At 40.0% G+C, this 12,089-nt stretch overlaps 1 protein-coding gene across 1 annotated transcript; it reads right to left on the bottom strand.

Moving 5' to 3' along the window:
• Window positions 1-827: 827 nt before the first annotated feature.
• On the bottom strand, window positions 828-10,573 carry LOC131571075 (fructose-1,6-bisphosphatase 1). The gene is made up of 7 exons (XM_058823630.1): window positions 10,331-10,573; window positions 7,809-7,971; window positions 6,062-6,154; window positions 4,909-5,052; window positions 3,580-3,717; window positions 2,228-2,347; window positions 828-1,249 (listed from the first exon to the last, which is right to left on the bottom strand). Exons 1-7 carry the CDS (start codon window positions 10,498-10,500, stop codon window positions 1,058-1,060), a joined length of 1,020 nt encoding a protein of 339 aa, XP_058679613.1. The 5' UTR covers window positions 10,501-10,573; the 3' UTR covers window positions 828-1,057.
• Window positions 10,574-12,089: the final 1,516 nt, after the last annotated feature.

The following is a 12,089-nucleotide window of genomic DNA, read 5'->3' as shown; positions in this document are numbered from 1 at the left end:
GGCAGGTTTGTAGCTCATGGCACCCCTAGACAGGACCTCCCAGACCACGAACTTAGTCAATGTATGGTGGCAGTTCACCCACAGAAAGACCCACACGATCCTTACTTTGAGTTTGGGGAAGGCGAGTGGGCAGTGAGAAATATCAAAGATTTGCTGATTTTAATAGACTCAAAAACTGCATCCACACAGTGCTGGACAGCCCATCCAGCTCCCAAGCACTAACATGCTCTCACCAGCAGCATGCCCCGAGTGAGCATATTAAATGTCAGTATGCTTTGGGGGGATTTTTACACCTCCCAAAATAACACAAAGAACATCTGGTGGAGGTTGCTAGCAATACAAAAGTTCATGTTTTCATCAAGTAAGGAGGTTACTTTTGGCAAAGATAGTCAGATAGTCATCACAGAAGAATCTGTGTATGTACGAGCTGTCCACACATACTCTTTATCCCATTACAACCCCTCCACACTAACATGTCATTTTCCATCCTTGTGTAACTGGATCTGATAGAGTCTAACATCATGTGTCAGAATTAACATACGCTACTGCCCATGTTTCACAGACATTAATTCTCCATCAGAGTAACCCCAGTTCAGTGAACAACTGCTGCAGTGTAAACACTGGTCAGGAAAGGTCACTCACTGTAAGAGGCTGCTGAATCTTCTTCCCAGGACTTTTAAAAGAGGACAGAGTTAGCTGTATTCTGATAGTCTGTAACTTGTCTGAGAAAGGAGAGATTCTTTCCCCTAGATATTGAATGCACACAGTATTTCCTTGCAGCACATGTGGTTCTTCTGTAATCACAAATGATAAATGAAGAAAACATATTTTTCCATTGCTTTAATTTTAATGCTTCCTTTTATGCAATCTTTTAATGCCTTTCATTGCACAATGCAGTTGCACAAGATTTCACTTTAAAAAATCTTATGAAAATACGGCTCATTTGCTCTTTTGCTACAGAAGTCAGACAGCTCAATCTCACAGTACTGCAGCATATTCTTTGGTTCAGCTGTAAGACATTTTATCCCCTGTGCACAGTGAATTCAGCAAGCTTTGTTTACTTAGCTGAATGTTTCTTGACTATCTCAAGGTACTCCTTCACATCATCAGGAGACCCCAAGACAACAGGCACTCTTTGATGGATATCCTCAGGCACTATATCTAGTACAGCTTGATAACCAGTTGTAGCTATGCCCCCAGCCTTCTCAATAACAAAAGCCATAGGATTGCATTCGTAGAGCAGTCTCAGCTAGAAGACAAAAAGTCAAAATTGCAGAAGTCAGGCCAGGCAATGCCAAAAAACATGCCATGCAAATATATTTGGCATACAATCTTAAACCAATCAATATTCTAAGTACTCTTTATTGCATATAAACATTGATGCAACAATGAAATTGTGTGGATTTTCCTTTCAAAAACACAGTGAATGCTGGATTTTCCCCAATCTGAGCGCTTTCTCCATAGCCCATGTTGGCATTGTGCTATCTACAGAGAGATAAAGCTTGTATGTTAAGACACAACTGTTAATGAGGCAGACCCACATAGAACTGTGTGAAAATAAAAACATGAGCTCTGAGCTTGCCACTGGGGTTCTCTAATGAATAACTGTATCTTATCTGCAACCTGAGGCAATATTTTACGGAGAATTACAAAACAGATCAAAGGTCTTTGCTGAATAAACAGTCCCCTTGTCAGCCTGTAAGTGCGTGATCTTCCCTGACTGACCATTATCCCGGCAGATGCAGCCAGGCACAGTTCCTCCAGATGACATCCACACACAAGATGCAGATGGTTTTCACTTCTCCCAGTGGGTCAACTACATTTAGGCTTCTTACAAACTACCTTGTGCTAGAAATCTCAGGGTAATGTGGATTCTTTGCTTTGTAATGTTCTACTCAGCTGGGACCAGAACCACCAGTTCTAGCTGATATGGTGCAGGGGAGCCTGTTTGAGCAGCCCATCCCTGGTATGTTCCAGTGGATATGTTTGCAGGCAAAGAAAGAGAAGTCACTGCAGTTGAAATGGGTGAGTAGCAGCCCTAGAATAGGTGTCTGACAACAGGCTGCTGTCCCTTGTGACAGCGTGCAAGGGATGGCCATATCCCCACACACAAGAAATACAAGCTACCAAGTTACAGACCACAGGCTCTGTAATCAAAATATTGATCTTGATAGTGAAATGCCTAGGTAATGAAATATTTTCTATAACTGGGCTTATTCAGGCTTACCTTTCCTTTGGGACTTTTGGAGTTAGCAGGATACAGAAAGATTCCTCCATACACTAGTGTGCGATGCACATCTGCCACCATAGATCCTACGTACCTCCCACCATATGGTGAACTGCCATCCTACAGAAAAATATTCCAATAAAAGTAACTGGACAGCACACCAGGTCAACCTCCCCCACATGCCCCTTTAGCAGTCCTAGCATCTTTCATCTCCATGTTGTGCTTCATTGATAATACTCAAAGTAGTTTTGCAGAGTGTGTCAGTATCCTCTTCATTTCCTAACTAGGAAAATCCAAGGAAAAGGAGTGACAGAAGACTTCAGCATAGATAAGCAGTAGTATCAAAACCAGAAAATGTATCCCAACTCTCCACTGGCTCTAACACTTGGAAAACACCACTTTTCCAGTAGCAAAAACTCAAGTGCTAGGAATTTATACTGGGGCCTTGTCTTTTTTAGCAGAAAAATAATCAAAGAGCAAAAGAAGTGATCTTCAATACTTCTTCCAACCATTTTTGCCAGCTTCTGCAATTTTTTGTTAAGAATAAGTTAATAGTTGACTTCTGATGTTACTTCCTTATTCTGCTCCCTGGACTACATTTTAACATCTACACAAACAACAGCTGAAGCCTGGAAAGATAAATGATGAAAACATCAATCCTCTTTCAAAGCAAGATCAGGAAGTCAGGATGGGACACCAACACCTGACAAGAGTAGTTCACATGTCATTTCCAGTGAAATAACTTCAGTGATGAAATGTGTAAGGCATGAGAACCATTCATGGGCACTCCTTGGAGCTTTGGGCCTCCTGACACCAGGAAGTAGCACAAACACAAAGCAGGCCTCGAAACTACACTAGATTTTCAAGAGAGAGGCTCTCCGAGGACACAGCTCGTGTTACCAGTGCACAATGGCCCACTGTCATCTCCATGCTGCTCTCCAGCCACTCAGATGTTGCAGTGAGGAAGCAGCAATGCAACACGTGTTGATCAAATTTCTTCATCACCAGACAAGATTTTCTCTCTACTTGATTACCAAATGCCCAGTTTTGCCTCCAGCACCATTACTCAGATCCTCATTCAGGAAAAAAGATTTGAAAAAAGATTCAAACAAAGAAAAAAAGGAAGAAAATAAAAAATGCAAAAGAGGCGCAGTGCAGTATTTGGAGAATGCTGAAATATCTGGTTATATCAACTGTTGCTCGCATTAGCAATCGTACATCAAGTTATATTTTAAATAGATAGGAAAGGAAAACTAGCTCTGAACAGTTCATGAGAGAATGAGTGATTGATGAGTTGGAAATCATTAATGGTGTTTGTCATCAGAGAGTTTCTCTGAAACAGGATCTTTTACCTCAGGGAATTTCTTCTTTTTGAGATACTCTGTGATGGCAGGATCAAAATATTTAGCATAGCCTTCATTGAGACTGTAGATATTTCCCTTCTTTTTGATTTTCACATCTCTTTCCACCAAAATAAATTCTCCAATTGCCTATCAATAAGAAAGAAAAATATTTGTTAACTTAATTGCTCACTTATTTGCAAACCAAGGCAAAATGCAATAACATGCACAATTTAATAAAAACTTACTACCACTGTCAATTTTTAAAATAATTCAGTACCTACAAAAAAAGTAGTCTTTGCAGTCTACATGCAAAGTATTTTGTTTATACATAAACAGAGAGAGCATGAATCCTGTCATCATACAAGCTTCCTCATACTACCATTCTCTATTTTCTACGCCCAAAAAATGCTACTTGTAAATTTCTTTATCTCTCCATTATTCGGTTAGACTTAGAACAATATAAGTAGTTTCAGAACTCCTGGGAGTTTGGAAATTGAGAGTGCTGGCTGAACCATGCATAAACATCTTCAAATTGCTGCAGATACTCCAGTTCTTTTTTGCTTGGGCCAACAGGAAGTGTGTGACCAAGGCCTGGTCTGTTTAGTTTTCTCTAAAGTAATTTTCCAAGTTAGTGCTAAGAGCAAATGAAATAACATTCATGCATACTCAAAGTCAGATCTGTTACTTGAATAAAGTGAAAAACACATGCATATATTTAAGCTGCTACTAAACAGAGAGTACAAAGTTATATTTCCTGCAGCTTGATCAGTGCAGGTCATAAAAATTTAAGACTAGCAGGTGGCACCCTGACTGATCACAAAGAAACAGGCCTCTAAAGCAAACTACTTTCTGCTGTGATCAATATGACTTTTGTTTTAAAACTCACGGCAAATGCATGCTAGAAGGTCACATCACCCATACACATCACTTACTCTTTTACATATCATGGTGGGATCTCAAAATACAGAAAGATGGTTAAATATTTATGCTCCTCTGGTTTACTAAGGTCCTAGCATTAAGGAAAAGACAAATAAGACTTAAAGGGTATTTTGTACTGCAGAAAACTGCTTATTTTAAATATCACATGGTTGCACATGCTGTGTATTTGCTCTGCTGACTCGGCTGTCTTCCTGTTGTTCAGTCACACATGGCACTTCTGCATCAGGCAGGTGGAATGCAAGTCTCTTGACTTTATTGCTGGTGGGTTATAAGTACAAGATTTATTCACGCTACCTTGAAAACTGCTCCTTTTGTTGATTTTCCTGGGGTCAGACAGTTCTTATAGACAGTACCTGTCAATCCCTAACACAGAAACAAAGAAAGAGAAGATATTCTCACCGGATCCAGCATGAAACAGTTGACACCTCCAGCAGAAGTTGCCAGCACCAGCATGGTGGCACTCCCATAGAGTGCATAGCCAGCTGCCACGAGATTGCGTCCAGGCTGCAAAGCATCTTTCGCAGAAGGTTCATCAGGAGACACCTAGAACAAGAAAGAGTATGGTCAATTTTACTTCATTTCTCCTGCTGGTACATGACAGGACTCTGGGATAGGGACAGTCTTCTGCTCTATATCCATGCCATGTGGTGGCACAAATGTTTCCATGATCCTCAACTAAGATTCCTACTGGATGCACTAATACAAATTATACATAGGATACAAACACATCGATCTAGAAGTGCACTTCTAACTAAGCCTAGCAGGAATGCAGGAAGCAGGAAAGGATTAAGGAGATAATAAAGAGCTATGCACCTCCTTGTAAGTGATGATGAACACAGCTCAGAGGAAAACTCAGAGGCGCAGTTGAAAAGAAATGAAACGTGACTCATGAAGTTCAAAGTTGATCAAAAGTACTTGGGATTTTTTTATTTTCTTTTGCTTCACACAAAAATGAATTTGAAAATAGCTACTTTGGGATATATGACAACATACAAAAGATGACTAAAATGGACAGTTGGGTGTGTTTTATCTGATTTGCTTTTTCCCCCATGTTGTGACCTGTAAGTCTAGTATTTCAACCTCCTTCAGACTGCGTTTCTGCCTTTCAGAGTGAATTAGACACTTCAAATGCATATGACATGTTTCAGCTCTGGTTTGTTTTTGAAGCCTGTCCTCAGGCCAACAGAACTATTAGCACAGAGAACAAGAAAACCTGAAAGCACATTCCCCAAGTAGATGACAACCACGTGGTATTTTGCCTCAACACAAATATTCATGAAACTTAAGACATGATCTTTTCCAAGGGGTAATTTCATTAGCTGGCTAATTAAATATTAGCTAGGCTTCCATGTACACACAGGTTCTTCTTCTTCTAAGAGACTAATTCAAATTCAAATTCATGTGTCTGTGAAATACCAGATCTAAATTAATGCTGGCCCTGAGTCTCTTTCACAAACAAGTTTAGTTAGATTTTATTGTCTTCCCACGTAATTTTATTTCACCAAAAGCTGCACAATAATAGTTTTTCCTATCCTACATGAAAGAATTTTACCTTTCTATAAATTGCAAAGATGGTCCCAATGGAAACAAGACAGTCAATGTTCGACGAACCATCTAGAGGGTCTATGCAGACTATGTATTTACCCTAAAAAACACAAAAAAGGAGAACTAGATTAGTGACAGCATTTATCCACTTCCTCCAAATAAAAACATTTCAGTAGGTAAATTTTCTCAGAGACTTACACAGCAATATAAGCTAAAACACCTTTATCGATTATGAAGGAACCAAATTCAAATGTCAGCAATTCTTTGGCCCAGATTTCAGCCCTTAATTACAACCATGATTTGTGCCAAACCAGAGGAGAAGCTAAGAAATCTTTAAAGTACATCACAGATGATAACACAGGAAAAGTGAAGTTTTCTCATACACTTTTAAATGTGAGGAAAAAAAAGGGAATACTTTTATTGGTTTGTTTCATCTCTGTAATTGAGGTCAATCCTCTCATATCCACCGTCTAGGCTAGGCTGCACTTTCTCTTTGGTTACAACATGTCTTTCTGAATAGTAAGGAGAAAAAACAAAATGAAAATCAGCCTTTTTCATGTAGAGCTAAAAACCATATTTTACCTCTACCTATAGAGGTACTAAAAAGCTCTTTAATGGCTGCCATGCCTAAACTATAAATTTTCCTTAATCTGTGCTCTGAAATGGCCAGGTACTACTTTAGACAGACTGATCTTACCCTGGGTTTTGGGGGATCAAAAAGAAATCTCTACCTTATTGCTGGATTAAGGAATCCAGTAGGATTCCTTAATATAGGAAATTGACAGTACAGGGAAAAGCTGAACTAACTGTACCTTTTAAATATTTTGTTCTCCCATCATTTTATTCATAGTTGTCTTAATAATAATATGTAACAACAGTGTTCATTTGTTTTTCTTGGATTTTATCCTGCATGTCAGAAATTTAAATTTAAGTTCAGCAATGCTCTACTCTGCAAGTAGGAATTCCTGGTATGCATTGATAAAAACAGTGTATTGGCTCACATTTAGTTTAGAAAAGCATTAATACTTAGACTCCCTCAGTGACCTTTGAGAATATTTGTTCAGATCTAAGGAAATCCAATGCCTAGAAAATAAATTTTGAAGATTTCTTAACAGGGAGAGAAAGAACTGCTTAAACAAAGCAAGCCTCATTATATTTTGTAAACTATGTTTTTGCTGATTGTTTTGACTAAATTTTTACTCAGGTTTTTACATGATCAGAATTTTAGCTGGGAAATAGAAACTATCCCACAGCAAGCAAAGGCAGGCTTGTGAATATAAAGAATAATAAATGTAAAAAATGCTCTTTTTTTCATTGTTGCTGAGTCTTTCACAGCCTTCAAGGAGAATTTTCATCAATTAAAGACCTCGAGATTTGACCTGCAGAGAACAGCTCATCAGTGTCCCACTTCAAAAGGGCTTGACTGACTCAGAGCATAGTTCCAGAGATCAGATGGGGATGAATGAAATGCTTTCCCCACAATAAGAAAAAGGTGGAAGAAAAAGAAGGTGGGGAGGAACAACACCTAGAAAATAAATAAAACCAATAAACATCAGTCTAGAGAGCAGAAATGATAGAAAGAACCAATGTTGACTAACACTCTCTCCACCCATCACCTCCACCTTCATTTCCCAGTTTAGGAAAGTACCTGTTTTCTGAAACTTTTAGTTCAGTTTTACCTCTTTAGATGTGGAGCAGTACACCTGTACAGGCTGATCTGAAATCAAGCAGGGAGAACTTTTAAAGTTACTAACCTGTTTTTCAGTTTCCACTATCACAGCATCTTTGTTTTCTTCAGACACGATAACACATGTACTGAAGGATGACTTGAGCATGTTAATCACCAGGTCATTGGAAAGAATATCAAGCTTTTTTACTTGATCTCCAGTCACGTTGGTAGACCCAGCAATTCCATAGCTAGAGCAATTGCAAGAGAGAGCATTTCATGAGAACGGAGCACTGCATCTTCTAAATGGTTCTGTTTGTTACACCAGTAAAACCTCCTGTAAACATCCTGCATTTTCAAATGACACGGCAGCTCTCTAAACCTCTTTTATATTTACTGGCCAGTGAATTTTTGCTGAGATATGTTTTCATTAGCTGTGTTTGCATATCTAGAAGTTGCTAAGAAATACAAAACAAGGAATTGCATTTCAACAGTTTGTTAACTATAGTTAAACACAGCCAGACCTGTAGGCTGAGTTACAACTGTGCTTTTTAATGAGCACTTAAGACCTATGTATTATTCCTGAATTCTAGGCTCTGCATACCCTAAAAGCTAGGAATTCATTTGAATATTTTATGTTTTAAAAGCATATGTATATGTATACTTTAAAAATATGAATATATATATATGTGAATCTGACCACACTAGTTATGCTATATCCTCTGTATGCAATATACTCCTGATGAGCAATATGACGTGGAAATTGCAGCAGAAAAAGTCTGTTCAAGATAAATCAACCTATTAATGATTTAATGTTTTCAGTTTTGATTTGAAGTAAATGTCTCCTTGGGAAAAGAACTGAGAAACACAAATAAGAAATGCAAATAAAATGTTGCAAGCTAATCAGAATCAAACCATCTGGCATACGGAAATATCAGGAGACCTTATGATAGGTGATTACAGAGAAAGGGGAAATTTAGCTCTTTGAAGGGGAAAACAATAGCCAGCTCAGCACACATTCAGATGACTCTTAGGTCTTTCAGCTACAGTTCATTGATTAGACTGAACACTGGTATTTCAGGTTTTAGGTAATAACACTGAACACATTACTTTAGCAATGCATTTCTTCAGTTTTATGCATGAGACAAAGACCTGGCATAGCTCTATGTCTTTCTGTACCTCTGCTACAGGTAGAGAATATTTTTCTGCCACTGTGAAAGTGCTTTGAGAAAAGAAGTACTTGGAACATTGAGTGGAGGCACAGCAGCAGAACAGCTTATGTACCTCATCTTTTGGGGAATCCTGGGAGGAGGAGATGTATCAGGTGTAGAACCTGCAGCTGGGAAGGGTCTGTATGTCTTCCACAGCTGTTCTGCGCCTCCCATGCTGTGCAGCACTAAGCACATAGTTGAGTCTGAGGATGCTCCAAAGAAATGGATTGCAGGGATCCCTACTTGCTCACATTCCCTGACAGCAAAGCAAAATCTCACCACTGCTTATAAAATGCAGTTCTACAGCAGGAGATGTACTGTTCAAGGAGGCTTATGAGTCCAAAGCCTGTTACCCCAGCATTGATGGAGAGTGGAACACACCATGCAGGGGATCACCAGGCAAGTCTATGGGCACAGATACCAAACCTGTGGGCAGCTGCCAACAGACACACATGTAAGACACTAAAGGAATAGGTCCCTAAGCTTACAAATCAGATTAGAGCTGGGACACCCTGGTCTCTATTGATAGATACAAGAGGCATATAAAAGGACTAGCACATCACAATTAAAAATTACCGCAGTTACATGCAGTCTGAAGTCAAAACAGAAAAATAGCTCAAACATACATAAGGAGTATTTTTGCCTTTTTTTTAAATATATTTTCCTCTGAATAGCTTGTAGAGGCAAGTTCATTTTCTCTTTACAACATTTTCCATTAAGTAATGAAGTAGTCAATGTCTAAAGCCTTGACCAGCACACAACGGGGCATATGAAGACACTTAGTAATTTACTTAGTAAGTAAAATACTTATGAGGAGTAGCTACCTACAAGTAGTTTCAGGGATTTCGCATTTCAAGAGTTCCAAATTCCTTCTGATGCATCTCCAGAACAACATCCTTCTCACTGGCTGATTACAGACACTACTGTTCCTAACCAGTGCACTTTCTAAAAACCTTAGATATCCAAAATTTCATAAAGAAAGTCTAGTTGCTATGATGCACTACGGAAAAAAAAACCACTCTGAATTTGATTTGACACCTCAAAGGATAAAATGATGCTTTGTTATTAAGCAATAATTCAGCCTTATTTTGCTAGGCTTTGTCTTTCAGTATATTTGGTCTTATGGCTTCAGGCACCTGCACCTACTGAAAGTATTAACTAAGTTCTAATATCAGCAGGCATTTCGCAAAGACTGGGCATCTTACACTGTTGAAAAGTCAAAGGACCTGTGTCACTTGAAAAAAATCAAGGATGGGTTGACGCAACCCTACTGACAGGCTTTTCTGGTGAAAGAAATACCCATTCCCATCCTCATCCCGATATCCACCACCCCGGAGGCACCAGGATGCCCTGGACCCGCGGGGATGCGGAAAGGCTGGGGGCGCATCCCGGGACTCACAGGTTGGCAATGCCCGCTTTGCGGACAGCGGTGGAGATGGCTTTGATGGCCGTGCAGAGCGAGTTGAGGAGCTGCGTGAACTCCCCGGTGCCCTTCGCCCGCCTGCCCTCCTCCATCACGAAGCGGGTCATGGTGATGACATTGGTGTCGAAGGTGGAGCGGTCCGTCATGGTGGCGGCGGTGCGAGTGCGGCCGCGGCCGCCGGCACTGCCACTTGCCTCCGCGGGGCGGGACGGGACGGGCCGGGCCGGGGCGGGACAGGCCGGCCCCGCCACCGCCGGGGCTGACCGTGAGCAAAGCGATCCCACCCCTCCCTCCCACCGACATCCTGAAATATCCGCCCTGGGAAATCCCCGCCGCCGCACCCTCTTTTTTTTTTATTTATTTTTTTTTTTTAACCAGTTCTTGTCTCATACATTGTGCGGGGAGAAGCGAGGGGGATGCTCGGGGCACTCATTATGTGAAGTCACGGCAAGGAGTCGGTCGAGACGTGACGGGTGCTGGGAGTTCTGTTCTAGTGGTCGCACTTCAACGCTAACGGTCCTGAAATTGTGCCCCAAAATTCATAAGTCAGCTTGGTTTCACCACTTGATTGCAACACTCTGTGTGTGTGATTGTAGATTGTAGCGAACTGCACACGGCCTACAGAGCAAGGTCAGTATCTTCTGCTGCACAGGAATGCTCTCATCCTGACTCTTCAGTACAGGAAAACCACATATTCAGTAACCGATTCTATCAAGTATTAACTTATTCAGTTTACAGAGGTCATGTTAACCCCACCTGTCCTAGCCTTATCCAACACCATAAAAAAGCTGCAAGGAAAAAGCCCCTAGCAGCTGGACCCAATGAGACTTGTATAAAAAACTATCCAAACCTGTTCAATAGAAAGACATAGGTTGAGTCCCACTTCAAAAGGTAGAAGTTAAAGCACCTCACACAAATACTGCTGCAAGAGAATCAAGATCCTCCTGAATCTCATTTCTTTTGGTTCTAGCCTTTCTGATTTTGCAGCAAAATCAAGCAATATGTTTTGCTGCTTATGTTTGATCAGAAAAATCCAAGCAGTAGTAAAGGAAACCAGGTTTGTCTAACACCTGACCCTAGATACACCCTTTTACATGATAATTTGAAAAACACAAACCTGAATACAAGTGTACTACTCAGATTTTTTTGTACTAGCTATTATTTTATATTCATATTATCTAAGAAGATGAATATTAAAAAATATTTTTCAATAGAATACATTCATGAGTTGAATAAGCACAGTCTCAAATCCTAAATTGAAACCAAAAATTGAAATAATTCCAAATAGTGTCAAACACAGGGCAAAAGTCTTTTACAAGATGCACATCTTTGCATATATGTACATTCTATCTTCATGCAAAGTACATTCCGTATCTACGCGTTAAATACTTGGAAGGCATGCATAAATGTCTTCTCCTAAAAGTGTAAACAACTTTGGCCTAATTTGCCCATGCCCAGTATTACAGACACTCCTGAAGATATTAGATATGAGTAATAGTGCTTTTCTGAACAAGACATTTTAGTCTTTGGCAAGTGGTCAACAGCCCAGTATCATAAAGATTTTCCTTTAGAGGCAGGTGAGTTTGGGAAAATTTACAAAACATAGAAATTACCTCATTCTTTAAGGGTAAGCAATAATCTAGAGCAGCTATTGTAGTCTCAGTAGTAGAGAACAGCAAATAGCAAAGACCCAGTAAAATTTTGGATGAGTGCACTGAAACTGGGTAGCCGCAAG

The sequence above is a fragment of the Ammospiza caudacuta genome, chromosome Z (genome assembly GCF_027887145.1).
Source record: "Ammospiza caudacuta isolate bAmmCau1 chromosome Z, bAmmCau1.pri, whole genome shotgun sequence".
Lineage (NCBI taxonomy): Eukaryota > Metazoa > Chordata > Aves > Passeriformes > Passerellidae > Ammospiza > Ammospiza caudacuta.
Note: the sequence above shows the minus strand (reverse complement) of the source record. Positions and strands in the feature narration are given on the sequence as shown.

Coding starts and splice junctions, on each gene's coding strand:
- LOC131571075 (XM_058823630.1), bottom strand. CDS start 10,500: ATGACGGACCGCTCCACCTTCGACACCAATGTCATCACCATGACCCGC. Junction 2,348..3,579: donor AAAAGAAGAAATTCCCTGAG/GTAAAAGATCCT, acceptor ATTTTTCTGTAG/GATGGCAGTTCACCATATGG. Junction 1,250..2,227: donor CCAAAAGTCCCAAAGGAAAG/GTAAGCCTGAAT, acceptor TTTGTCTTCTAG/CTGAGACTGCTCTACGAATG.